General features: G+C 35.2%; 1 protein-coding gene across 5 annotated transcripts in view; it reads left to right on the top strand.

The window, feature by feature from the left end:
* DMXL1 (Dmx like 1) overlaps positions 1-12,455 on the top strand; it is a 127,572-nt gene that overhangs the window by 42,518 nt on the left and 72,599 nt on the right. For all 5 annotated transcript variants that reach the window (XM_024743340.1, XM_024743339.1, XM_024743337.1 and 2 more), the window contains exons 13-22: positions 91-212; positions 2,916-3,005; positions 3,086-3,188; positions 3,329-3,448; positions 3,738-3,959; positions 6,103-7,788; positions 9,009-9,116; positions 10,239-10,408; positions 10,915-11,012; positions 11,997-12,162. In XM_024743340.1, coding sequence (XP_024599108.1) covers positions 91-212; positions 2,916-3,005; positions 3,086-3,188; positions 3,329-3,448; positions 3,738-3,959; positions 6,103-7,788; positions 9,009-9,116; positions 10,239-10,408; positions 10,915-11,012; positions 11,997-12,162 — 2,885 coding nt within the window. The remainder of the gene's footprint in view (positions 1-90; positions 213-2,915; positions 3,006-3,085; positions 3,189-3,328; positions 3,449-3,737; positions 3,960-6,102; positions 7,789-9,008; positions 9,117-10,238; positions 10,409-10,914; positions 11,013-11,996; positions 12,163-12,455) is intronic.

Genomic DNA, 12,455 nt, shown 5'->3' with positions numbered 1-12,455 from the left:
GTAAGGATTCTGATTTTTATTTAAGAACTTGAGATTTTCTGACATTATTGCTTAAGGATTAAATTTCAAATGTTTTTAAAATACATCTAGGTGCATACTGCAACTCTCCTAGTGCATGCTTTGTAGCAAGTGATGGACAATATCTGAGATTATATGAAGCAGTTATTGATGCCAAGAAACTTCTATATGAGCTTTCCAATCCTGACATTTCTGTAAGTAAATGGCTTTTGAAGCTAAGAATATAATGTTTTTAGATACTTTATACTTATTGGGCATGTTCTAGAATTGTGACATATAATTTGTAATAAAATGTATATTTTTTAGTAATTTGTTTCACATTTTACTCTTACAGTGATTCTAACCTCCTTTAAAAAGAAACCATATCTTTCATTCATTCCAAAAGTAGAGTCTAGTGTCCTACAATATGTGTTTCTGTTGTACTTTTTTTTTTTTTTTTTTTTTTTTTTTTTTTTTTGCCGTATGCGGACCTCTCACTGCTGTGGCCTCCCCCGCTGCGGAGCCCAGGCTCCAGACACGCAGGACCAGCGGCCTTGGCTCACGGGCCCAGCCGCTCCGCAGCATGCGGGATCCTCCCAGACCGGGGCATGAACCCGCGTCCCCTGCATCGGCAGGTGGACTCCCAACCACGCGCCACCAGGGAAGCCCACTGTTGTACTTCTTTGCTCAGAGATAAATGGGGACTACTGACAGTATATGGAATTATGTTGGTTCATCTGCAGGTTATTTTCTAGGCAAGGGAAGCTGAAGTAACAGGAGTGGAATTTTAATCTTAACCAAGAGGAAGGAGCTTTCAGCTTGGTTGCACTACAGGCAGGAGTTTTTTCAACACCATTGCAAAGCTTTTGTCTTACGACAGAGGGCACTTGTTCCTGTGCCCAACTAATAGCAACCCACCATCTGCATTGTCTCAGTACCTCCAAAAGCCAGTATTTCCATTCTTTTGGTTTTTAAATATGCCCTGAGGTAACTTTCAGCCATATTGAGCTTCCTGTTTAAGAGAGTCAAACTGTCCTCTCAACCATCAATTAATGTCTTTGTTAATGCTCTGGTTACAGAATTGCATAGGTGTCAGTGGTCTGCTCCCATCTTGATTTTTCCCTGTTATTTTTATTGCATGGTTTTACAGAACACAAAGTTTTTCAAAACATATATAGTGTTAAATTAGAAACGTATATTTCTCGAGGGCCTTCTATTTTTCAGGAATTGTTTTAAGTGCTGGAAATTTAGATGTGAGCAAAACAGACAAAAATCTAAGCTTACATTCTAGTGAAAGAATATAGAAAAAAGGTAAAAATATATTAATAAATACTTTGGAGAGAAACAATGTTGCAAAAGTAGTATGGAGTGCCAAGTAAAGTGCTGGTCAGGGAAAACCTCACAGAAGTGGTGCCATTTGAGTAAAGACCTGAAGGAGATAAAAGAGCTACCTATATCGATATGTAGAGGGAAGAGTATTTCAGGAAGAGCCAGTGTAAAGATCCTGAGGCCAGAGCATGTTTGGTATGTAAGGAACATCAAGGAGACCATTGTGGCTGGTGCAGAATAAGTGAGGTGGAGAGTAGTCAAAAATAAAATCAGAAAGTGAGCCTGGCCAGATTGTATTGAGAGTAACTTTGACTTTTACTCTGAATGACATAAAAACTAGTGAAGAGAATGACAGTGATATGATCTGACTTAGGCTTTAAAAGGATCACTCTGGTTGTTATATAGATTAGACATGGGAAGCAGAAGTGTTATCAGAGAGAACAATTCAGGAAGCTATTACAGTAGTCTAGGAAAGAATCAAAGGGGTTTAGAGTGGTAGGAAATGGTGGTGATAAAGATGCTAAGAATTGGTCAAATCTGGATGTGTTTTGAACATTGAATAGTAAGGATTGGACTGGATATGGGGTTTGTGTGACAAAAAGAAGATGACTCCCAAGGTTTGCCTTGAGATGAGAAGTATAAATAGCAGTTTTTGGGGTTTTTTTTTTTTTTTTGGCCACGCTGCCTGCCATGTGAGATCTTAGTTCCCTGACCAGGGATTGAAGCTGTGTTCCCTGCATTGGAAGTGTGGAGTCTTAACCATTGGACTGCCAGGGAAGTCCCTAAACAGCAGATTTTGAGGAGCAGGGAGATTCAAGAGCCGGGCTTTAGACATGTTAATTTTGAAATGCCTGTTTGATATCCAAGAGATCTAGTAAGCTAGTCTCTGGAGCTTTGAGGGAGGCCTGGTCTGAAGATAGAAAATAAGTAGTTGTCAGAATATAAAGTTGTGGAGCTGAGTGAGATCACTGAGGGAGAGACTATAGCTGGAAAGTAGAAATGATAGGAGGATTGAACCCTGGGGCATTCCATTGCTAAAAGTGAGGTGAGCGTGGTGTATAATGGAAGCCAAAATGAAGAAAATTATTTCCAGGAGGAAGGAGTAATCAACAGAATCAAATGCTGCTGATGGATCCAGTATGATGAACATTGAATTTAACAATGTGTGCTTGACTAGAGCAGTCAGGAGATAAGTGGCTCAAGAAATCAGCATATGTAAATAGTATGTTAACTTGTTTCTTTAGCTTTCTTTGTCAAAATTAATGCTTAAAAAACCTTGATTCTTAGAACATTTTCATGAGATTGAAGTCAGTCTTTCACACTTATAAATATAAAATACTTTTTTTCCCCTTAACAATTACCAAGCATTGCTTTTGGTTTTCTCTGCACCAGCTGAGCTGTAACTCTCTTCATTCCTGTGTAATTGCTTTGTAAAATCGTAAAATGTTTATAATGAAAAGGACTTGTGAATTTATTTAGTCTCACCTGAACTTATTTATTATTTGTCTGTTATGCCTGAAATTTTATGTCATTTGTTACTATTCTTTTTAATTGTTTAATAAAGGAGATATCCATTTTTTCAAAAACAGAAATATGTTGGTGAAGTGTTTAACATCGTAAGTCAACAGTCAACAGCCAGGCCAGGATGCATTATTGCATTAGATCCCATTACCAAACTTGTAAGTATTATTTTTCTGGCCACTTAGCATTAGGTAAATAATATGTATGTCAACTTACATTGGTATTTATTTACATTCAGCAAGGCAGAAAAACCCAGCTGCTTCATGTTTTTCAAGAAGACTTCATTTTGAATAACCTTGAGAAGAAAAGACTAGGAAAAGACAGAATATTATCTGATGCAGGTAAAGAAGAATTTTTCATGAAATGAGAAATAAAATGTAGAGTATGTTAGGCAAAGATAAATTGATATAATATTTATATAATATATAAAGTTATCTCAGCTTTCCATGTTAGTAGTGAAATACACCATTTATACCAACAGGCAGCTCACCTAATGAATTTTCGGAAAAATTCTACCTAATTGTAATAGAGTGCACCCAAGACAACCGTTCATTGTTACACATGTGGAATTTGCATTTGAAGTCCATTCCCGTCTCATTGGGTGAGTTTTTTTTTTTTTTTAAACTTTAAGTAGGCTTAGGTTAACAAATTATATATGGTTAGATAGTTCAGTGGTTATTTTTTAAAGCTGTTTTTATTGAGAGAGGATAATTATAGTTTATTCTGTTAATTAAGAAAAAACAATTTTCTGATTTTCTTGCCGTAAAGAATCATATTAATATGTTAACTTTTTTGTCTTTTATAAGGTAGTTTTGGATTATAAAATGTAGCAATTGTAATGTTTATAGGGTTTCTCTCCCAGTTTTTGGTTCTTTTTTTATGTTTTATAGATGAAAAAGTAGATACAAAAATATCTGAAGCAGTTTGGCAGCCAGAAGAACATTATTCTTCTTCTCCAGAGAAGATCTTATCCCCTTTTTCACAGAAGTATCAGGCTTGCAGAGCAAATCTCCAGAGTACCAGCAAGTTGACTCTGTCTTCAGAAATGGTTTATAGCCAAGAGTTGCATTTGCCAGAAGGAGTTGAGATAATAAGTGTTAAGCCATCAGCAGGTTTGTAAATTTTGTAAAAGGAGACTAATCAAACTTCATAATGCATGAGTATTTACTGTGTATTTAAAAATAGGTGCAACTCCCACTTTTAAAATCTACACAGAAACAGAAATAGAAAGAATATCTTTAAGTACCCTAAATTAAAAATTTTAATTTCTCATTACGTTTTCAGATGACTCTGGCATTTGTCAGCCAGTTGTGGTCTTAAATATTGATTTCCAAAACAAATTTTTATTATCCTTTTGTGAAGACAAAGCGAAAGTTTCCAGGGCAGAGATAATAATGGGGTGGCACCTTATTTGCCAACTTTGGTAATGCTGGTATTGGCTGCCTGGAGCTCTGTGCTGTGAAGGATTCTAAGTGTGTAGTTCCTGATATATATATTTGTCATCCTTATCCTTAGGGCAGTGGTTCTCCAAATGTGGTCCCCAGACCAAAAGCATCAGCATTGTTTGGGAAGTTGTTAGAAATAATAATTCTTGGGCCACACCCTAGACTTACTAAGTCACCAGCTGTGAGGTGGGACCCAGCAGTCTTGTTTTGACAAGCCTTCCAGGTGATTCCAGTGTACAAAAAAGATCAAAGTATCAACGGTATCATGAAAGCCAAGACAAAAATCCATCTTTTTATCACCTAGTTCTTTCATTTTCATAGTCACAGTGTGGGTTTTTGGTCTTCTTGTCTATCACTTTTGACTAATTACTTTGAATGCTTTTCAGTTTGCCACATTATCAGGTACTTAATCTTTTCTAATGGTGAAGTTAGCAGGAGTATTAACAGTGTCCTGATAACTTTTACATTCTGGGTTTTTTTTGTATATTTTAATAAAAGAGGCATCAATGCAAGGCAAGTTAAAGTTTGAAATAGAATGACTTTTGTATTGACACAGTTTTAAGAGCTGTTATCCTTAGCCAGAACAGTATAATCTTCACTACTGAATTCTATTAAAAAAACTATATGGCAGATCTAAGAGAAACTGAAGATGTTTCTAAAAATAATCCTTGGCACAAGTTGAGTTTGAAAGAAAAGAGAAGTCCTAGGGCAAAGGAAAAAATTTGTTTTGTTTGGCAAAAACAGTAGCATGTGATAACAGCTTTTTTTCCTAGTCTTGAGAATTTTTTTTTAACTAAGACTTTTGGGAAGGGTAAGCTCTTTATTCTCTGTTCAGTTCAGAGAAACTAATAGACAGTGTTAATTGTGTCCTTATGCAGTACTGCTAAGTCCTTGAGGACTTAAAGAAAAACTTACGTTGAAATATGCTTTTAAAATATAATAAATGTTCTGTATAACACTTCTGTATTACGATTAGCAGTTTATGTTTAATAGTCTAGGATAGGGATTGGCAAACTATGGGTCACCTACCTTTTTGTAAGTAAGTTTGATTGGAAGGTAGCCACACCTAATTTGTTTACTTTTGTGTATGGCTGCTTTGTTCTACACTGGTGGAGTTGAGTAGCTGCAACCGGGACTCTGTGGCTAGCAAAGCCTAGTTGTTACTCTTTGGCCCTTTAAGAAAAAGTTTGTCAACCCCTGATTTAGGAAATTAAGAGTATGTAATTACATTAAGGCCAAACAAACATATGTCCCACGTAGGAATCTTCTCAGCGTCATTTATATTAAATACACTTCAATCATGGAGGACTCTTTTAGTACTTAGGTAAGCATGAGCCATTCACAAAATTGTATTAAAAAAATATTATAGAGAAGTAGCCAGTGAATATTGACAAATTTTTAAAAATGTATTGATATCTTTAAAGTGAGATTTATAATAATATATAATGCTAACAAAGAGTTGTGAAAAGAATGCTGGATTGAAAACCAGGACTAGAATTTAGGTTTTCTAATTCTGCCTTAGTCTAGCTGTTTGATTTAGGCATAAGATACTTACACATTTAGTCAAGAGTCCTTACTTATAAATTATTACGGAGTTCTCTTTCAGCTCTAGGTTTTGGTAATAATGTCCTTTTTATGTACCTTTTTGACGTCATTAAAAGCGTCTTACTGATCTTGCTGATCCTTAAGCTAAATATTGATTGTCATGTTGTTAACACTAGTTCATGCAAAAGACTAAAACCTTTAGTACAAGAAAACAGATTTATTTAACCAAATTTCACATTTTGTTACTGGATTATTTTTGTTTTAGGACATCTGAGTTCTTCTTCCATATATCCCATATGCAGTGCTCCTTATTTATTGGCAACTTCATGCTCAGATGAGAAAGTAAGATTCTGGAGATGTAGAGTAACAGCTGAAGAATCTGCCACTTCAAAGAATGGAGAAATGGATCTTATATACATTTGGGAAGAATGGCCGTTACTTATTGAAGATGGACTGCAGAGCAATAGTAGTATAACTGTACCTGGTAGGCCTATAGAAGTCAGCTGTGCACACACAAATCGTTTAGCAGTAGCATATAAGCAGCCTACGTCTAATAGTAGATGTTCTCAGGACTTTGTGATGCATGTAAGTATTTTTGAATGTGAGTCTACAGGAGGTTCATGCTGGGTCCTTGAACAGACAGTTCATTTAGATGAGTTAAATACAGTGTTGGATTCTGGCATTAGTATTGATAGCAATTTAGTGGCCTATAATAAACAAGAGGTATATTTATCCAGTAAAGAGAGTGTCACATCAAACACAAAGCGTTTAGTTCACTTAGATTGGATGTCTAGAGAAGATGGTTCTCATATTCTTACTGTAGGAATTGGATCAAAACTTTTTATGTATGGACCCCTGGCTGGCAAGGTACAAGAACAGGCGGGTAAGGAAAGCCTGGCATTTCCTCTCTGGGAAGGTACTAAAGTTGTGCCTCTTTCTAAATTTGTACTGTTACGAAGTATGGACTTGGTTTCTTCTGTAGAAGGCTCTCCACCTTTTCCTGTTTCTTTATCATGGGTCCGGGATGGCATCCTGGTGGTAGGAATGGATTGTGAAATGCATGTATATTCCCAATGGCAGCCATCTTCTAAACAAGAACCTGTTACAACAGATTCATACAATGGGAGCACTCCATCTATAATAAGTTTAATAAAACAGAGTAACTCATCAAGTTCTGGATTACATCCTCCAAAGAAAACCCTGACTCGATCCATGACCAGTCTTGCACAGAAAATCTGTGGAAAGAAAACTGCACTTGATCCTTCTGTGGGTATGGAAGATTCAGGTCTTTTTGAAGCAGCTCATGTTCTTTCCCCAACTTTACCTCAGTACCATCCTTTGCAGCTTTTGGAACTCATGGATCTTGGCAAAGTTCGGAGAGCAAAGGCCATCTTGTCACATCTTGTCAAGTGCATTGCTGGGGAAGTTGTGGCTCTGAATGAAGCTGAATCTAATCATGAGCGCCGCTTTAGGTCTCTCACCATCAGTGCTAGTGGAAGTACTACTCGAGACCCGCAGGCATTCAACAAGAGTGAAAATACAGATTACACAGAAATCGATTCTGTCCCTCCACTTCCTTTATATGCCTTACTTGCAGCAGATGATGATAGCTATTACTCATCCTTGGAGAAATCTAGTAATCAGAGTACCTTAAATAACTCAAACCAGTTGTCAAAAGAAAGTTATGATGAGCTTTTTCAGATGTCAGCTTTAATGACTGATAGTCATGTGTTAAAGACAGATGAAGAAAATACAAAGCCCAGGGTTATTGACCTTTCACAATACAGTCCAACTTACTTTGGTCCTGAGCACGCTCAGGTTCTTTCTGGCCACTTACTTCATTCTAGTTTACCAGGACTCAGCCGGATGGAGCAGATGTCTTTGATGGCTTTAGCAGATACAATTGCAACTACCAGCACTGAAATTGGAGAAAGCAGAGACAGAAGCCAAGGTAAAATTAAATTGGGTATAGGATTAGAGGAAAAATTGATGGTAATATTTTTACTTATTTTTTTCACAGAAAATAATCTTAGATAATTTCTGTAAAAATGACAGCCATGAAGGTTTTTAAAATCATCATTGTTGCCTTCACAGTAGTTTTAACTTGAATATATATTATTTATCCCATAAATCATAGTACTCTGAGAAAGTACACAAAGATTCATTATGCCAAGTCATTTTTACCTGTCTACTTAATAAAGAATCCAACTAATTGCTTTTGAGTTTAGCAAAAGTTAACATTCTTAATAAACAATTACTTTAGAAACCCCAAAATAAAAGGTGCTTTCTCCTTTATTTGTTTTTCACATTGTAATAATTCACTGTTAATTTGGGTTTTTTAATATTGAGGTTTTAAAAAAATTAACATTAAGGTATACTCCTTCCTAGAATAGCAGCAAGCGAGCCTAATAAAATTAGGTCTTTTCCTCACCCAAAGAGCATTTTTTGTTTTTAATCTCCTGAGTTATGAATAGATTTGTAGAATTCCCATCAGATTTCAAATAAGATCTGATTTAACAGTCTAGCCTTGTGCACCAGATATGTCAGTAGGATGCGCCCCTTGAAAGGAAAATGTGGGGTAAATTTAAGAAAAAAGAATAACAATAATAAAAATTAAAACTTTAAGAAAAAATAAGTTGGTCATGAATTGCGACGTGAAATATTATTAGTAGATATTATGTTTTGATGTGACTATATTACAAGTGTTTTATGTTTTTATTCATTTGAAGTAAAAATCAGGCCCCCATACCATATAGCCATTTCTTCCAGTGTTAGCAGTTATTGGAATGGGTATGTGACTTGAATCAGTATGGATAATATTACAGGGAAGGTTAAACTATTTTAAAATTGAGTCACATTTAAATTAAAATATTCATGTCAGAGGAGATTATTATTAAAAATATGTCAGAGACTCTGAGTCAATTCATTCACCTTTATTATTTTTTCAATTATTTAACTGTACAACTTTTTTCTGTAATGTATAATTATATAGGAAAAAGAAATATTAGATAATATTTAGACTGATAACTTTTGTCAGTTTCACACAATGTTTTGTCCCTGTATTTGGTGCTGTGACATACCCTGCTTGCCAGAATTATTAGCATTTACTTGTGTTTTGCTAATGAAATGGGTTTTTACAAGTAAAAATACCTTTTTTTTTCTTTTTTATAGGTGGAGAAACTCTTGATGAATGTGGCTTAAAATTTCTTTTGGCTGTTCGACTTCATACTTTTCTTACAACTTCTCTTCCAGCTTATCGAGCTCAACTCCTTCACCAAGGTGATTTTGGCAATAATCTAGTAAAAGGAAGTAAGACGAGTAGAAGAGAGGCTTAAGAACATTTAAGTTTGTTTTTGCCCAGATATGATAATGCCAACACGTTTGACACATTCTGAATTTCCTTAATTTATGTTAAAAATGTTTGTTTTCATCTCATCCTCTTTGCATAAAAATACTGGAGAGGGCTTCCCTGGTGGCGCAGTGGTTGAGAGTCTGCCTGCTGATGCAGGGGACACGGGTTCATGCCCCGGTCCGGGAAGATCCCACATGCCGTGGAGCGGCTGGGCCCGTGAGCCATGGCTGCTGAGCCTGCGCGTCCAGAGCCTGTGCTCCGCAACGGGAGAGGCCACAGCAGTGAGAAGCCCGCATACCACACACACACAAAAAAAAAAAGCTGAACGATAAACCCCACATGTGTGGGCCAGTAGGTTGAGAGACTTGCTAATGTAAATGATGCTTTATAAATATAAAAGTATCTTATTAATATAGTGATTATGGGGTAATAAAAGTTATTATGTGCTAGGTACTATCCCAGATGCTTTAACTATATTATTTCTTTTAATCCTCACAACAATGTAATGAGGTAGGTGCCATGATTATTCACATTTTGTAAATAAGAAAATTGAGGAATCAAGAGGTTAAGTAGCTTGCCCAAAGTTATATAGTTAGGGTGGAGCTAGAATTTAATTTATGCATTCTGATTCCAGAGTTTTTGCAGTCTTAAGTTCTGTTCACCAGCTGTACTGTCTCCTTGGTGCTTTTTTGATTCCATGGAATTAAATCCACACAACAAATGTTGACCAAAGGATGTCAGACATACTAGAGAATAGAAAGACTCAGCACAGTGGCATTTGCCCATAGGCGTTTTTCCTTATCTTTTTAAAAAAATATATTTTAATTATAGAAAATATATGCTCATTGTAGAAAATATTGATGTGATGATTGAGTTACTTGGAGAAGCAAGAAAAAACCCCATATTCCCTCCAACCCCAAACAGTTATAACTCTGTGAGTCTTATATAAACTTTTAGGCATTTTTATTGCAACTATGGAACACACATTTCTGATCATCATTATATAATCATTTATTTTCTTATAAACATTATTTTTGATATTTCTTCAGGCCTGTCTAGTAGTCATTTTGCCTGGGCCTTTCATTCAGTAGCAGAAGAAGAACTGCTGAACATGTTGCCAGCAATGCAGAAAGATGATCCCACATGGTCTGAACTTAGAGCTATGGGTGTGGGGTGGTGGGTCCGGAATACCCGCATCTTACGCAAATGCATAGAAAAGGTGAGTGTTTTATTTTGGTGTAAAAATGAATTAATATATATTGCATGTTTATTTACATGATATTCCATATTTCCTCTCCTGTTACTCTTTTTTTTAAGCAGTAAAATGCTTTTAAATAGTCTTTATATTTCAAAATAGCATAATTTTTAACAATTTATATTCTAATTCTTAAATTGCTAGTTGATATATTAGCATTTTTTATTGATATATACAAAATAATATATATACACATTTAGGAAAATAAAACAGTACAGAAGAGCTTGCAATGAAAAGTGTAGTCCTGTTTCCATCTCTGTAATCTTGGAGGCCACCACCATGATTACTTTTGTAATTATAAAATAAATTAATAAATTTACATATACATGCGTGTGTTCATACACATATTTTTTAGTTTATTGAACATTTAAGTAGAGAATGTGTGACAGTCTCGTATATGAAGGAAAGTATTTGTTTATTTAATTAAAAACTGTTACCGTGAAATTTTGACCAATATTTTCTAATTATAGGTAGCCAAAGCAGCCTTTTATAAAAAGAATGATCCTTTAGATGCTGCCATTTTTTATCTTGCAATGAAAAAGAAAGCTGTGATTTGGGGATTATATAGGTAGGTAAAAAAACTGCTTCAAAATGAAAGACTTTCCACAGAGTATGAAGTAAAGATTTGTTGTTCTTGTTAGTGTGATTCATGTGGATTCTTAGTTATTTTTGTATTTAAGAGATTTCATGTGAAAGAAGCCCAGGTTACAGAGCAGAAGAATCTTGATGAGGTCACATTAGCATTTTTTAGGTTTATCAGTCCAGAAAAACATTTTTTTTTGCTTATTTTAATAACTTCTTATGATGCTCCTGTAGAACAAAAACTAAACCAGAAACTTTATCTGGAGTGGGGAAGAAGATGAATTGGTGGAGCTTTGAAGATACATCTACCCTCTGCCCTATCAAGGAGCTCTTGGACCAGGCTATTCTTCCAAACCACCCTCTTCGCAAGGGCCCTGACCCCATTCTTGAGCTAGAGTCATTTAGAATTTTTCTCTTTCACTTGTTCTCAGCTAGACTTGGTGAGCGTGATCGCCATAAATAGTTCACTATTCGTTTGGGGTTCAGTTCTAGATATATCCATATGATCAGTAACCTTTGGGGGAAAATCATGGTATCAGTCAGTTGTAAGAGACTAGATCTTTTAGGATTGTTTTGCTTTGGGACAAATACCTTGGATTTTTATCATCAAAGTCATCTTCAGGTGGGCAGTTGGGCTAAAGGCAGTTGATTAAGTTTAAATGGTAAAATAGCACAGAAGTTAATGTAAATTATATATTTTGTATAGATTTAAAAATAATTTTTCACAGTGCTGTTAATGTAGTTTCTTCGTAGTTTGAAAGAATGTTTTCAATAATCTCTGAAATTTATATGGAAAAATAAATGTTTACCATAAATGTTATTTTTGCTCAGAAAAGCAGCAGATGTATAGTAATTTATGAACTGGTAAATGTTTCTTTTGAGTCTTAACTTTTAAGTGGCTAACTTCATAACAATTGGTTTTGATGTAGAAGCATTATGTTCCGAAATTTTCAAACTTTTTTCTTTATAGATCCCAAAAAGATTCCAAGATGACACAGTTTTTTGGGCACAATTTTGAGGATGAGAGATGGCGTAAAGCAGCTTTAAAGAATGCTTTTTCTTTGTTAGGAAAACAAAGATTTGAACATTCAGCAGCATTTTTTCTTTTAGCTGGTTGCCTCAGAGATGCAATTGAGGTAATGAATTTTTTAAAAAATAGCATTGTCATCCTTTTAAGCTCTTCATGGTTTCAATTTTGTTTTTTAATTTCACCTCAAGTATAGTGGAACTAACACAAGGCTTAATGCCTAAAGTAACTGGTAATATTTAATGGTGACTTTAAAATTTTGTCGTTTAGCTTGAATGATATTTATACAGAATTAAAATTAACCAGGTTGTGTTGGTTGGTAGAGATAGGTAGTTGATCTGACTCTTAAGAATATTTATGAACAGGTTAAAAAAATAAAATATTTGTCCTGTCACTTTAAAC

The sequence above is a fragment of the Neophocaena asiaeorientalis genome, unplaced genomic scaffold (genome assembly GCF_003031525.2).
Source record: "Neophocaena asiaeorientalis asiaeorientalis breed wild unplaced genomic scaffold, Neophocaena_asiaeorientalis_V1.1 scaffold26, whole genome shotgun sequence".
Taxonomy (NCBI): domain Eukaryota; kingdom Metazoa; phylum Chordata; class Mammalia; order Artiodactyla; family Phocoenidae; genus Neophocaena; species Neophocaena asiaeorientalis.
Note: the sequence above shows the minus strand (reverse complement) of the source record. Positions and strands in the feature narration are given on the sequence as shown.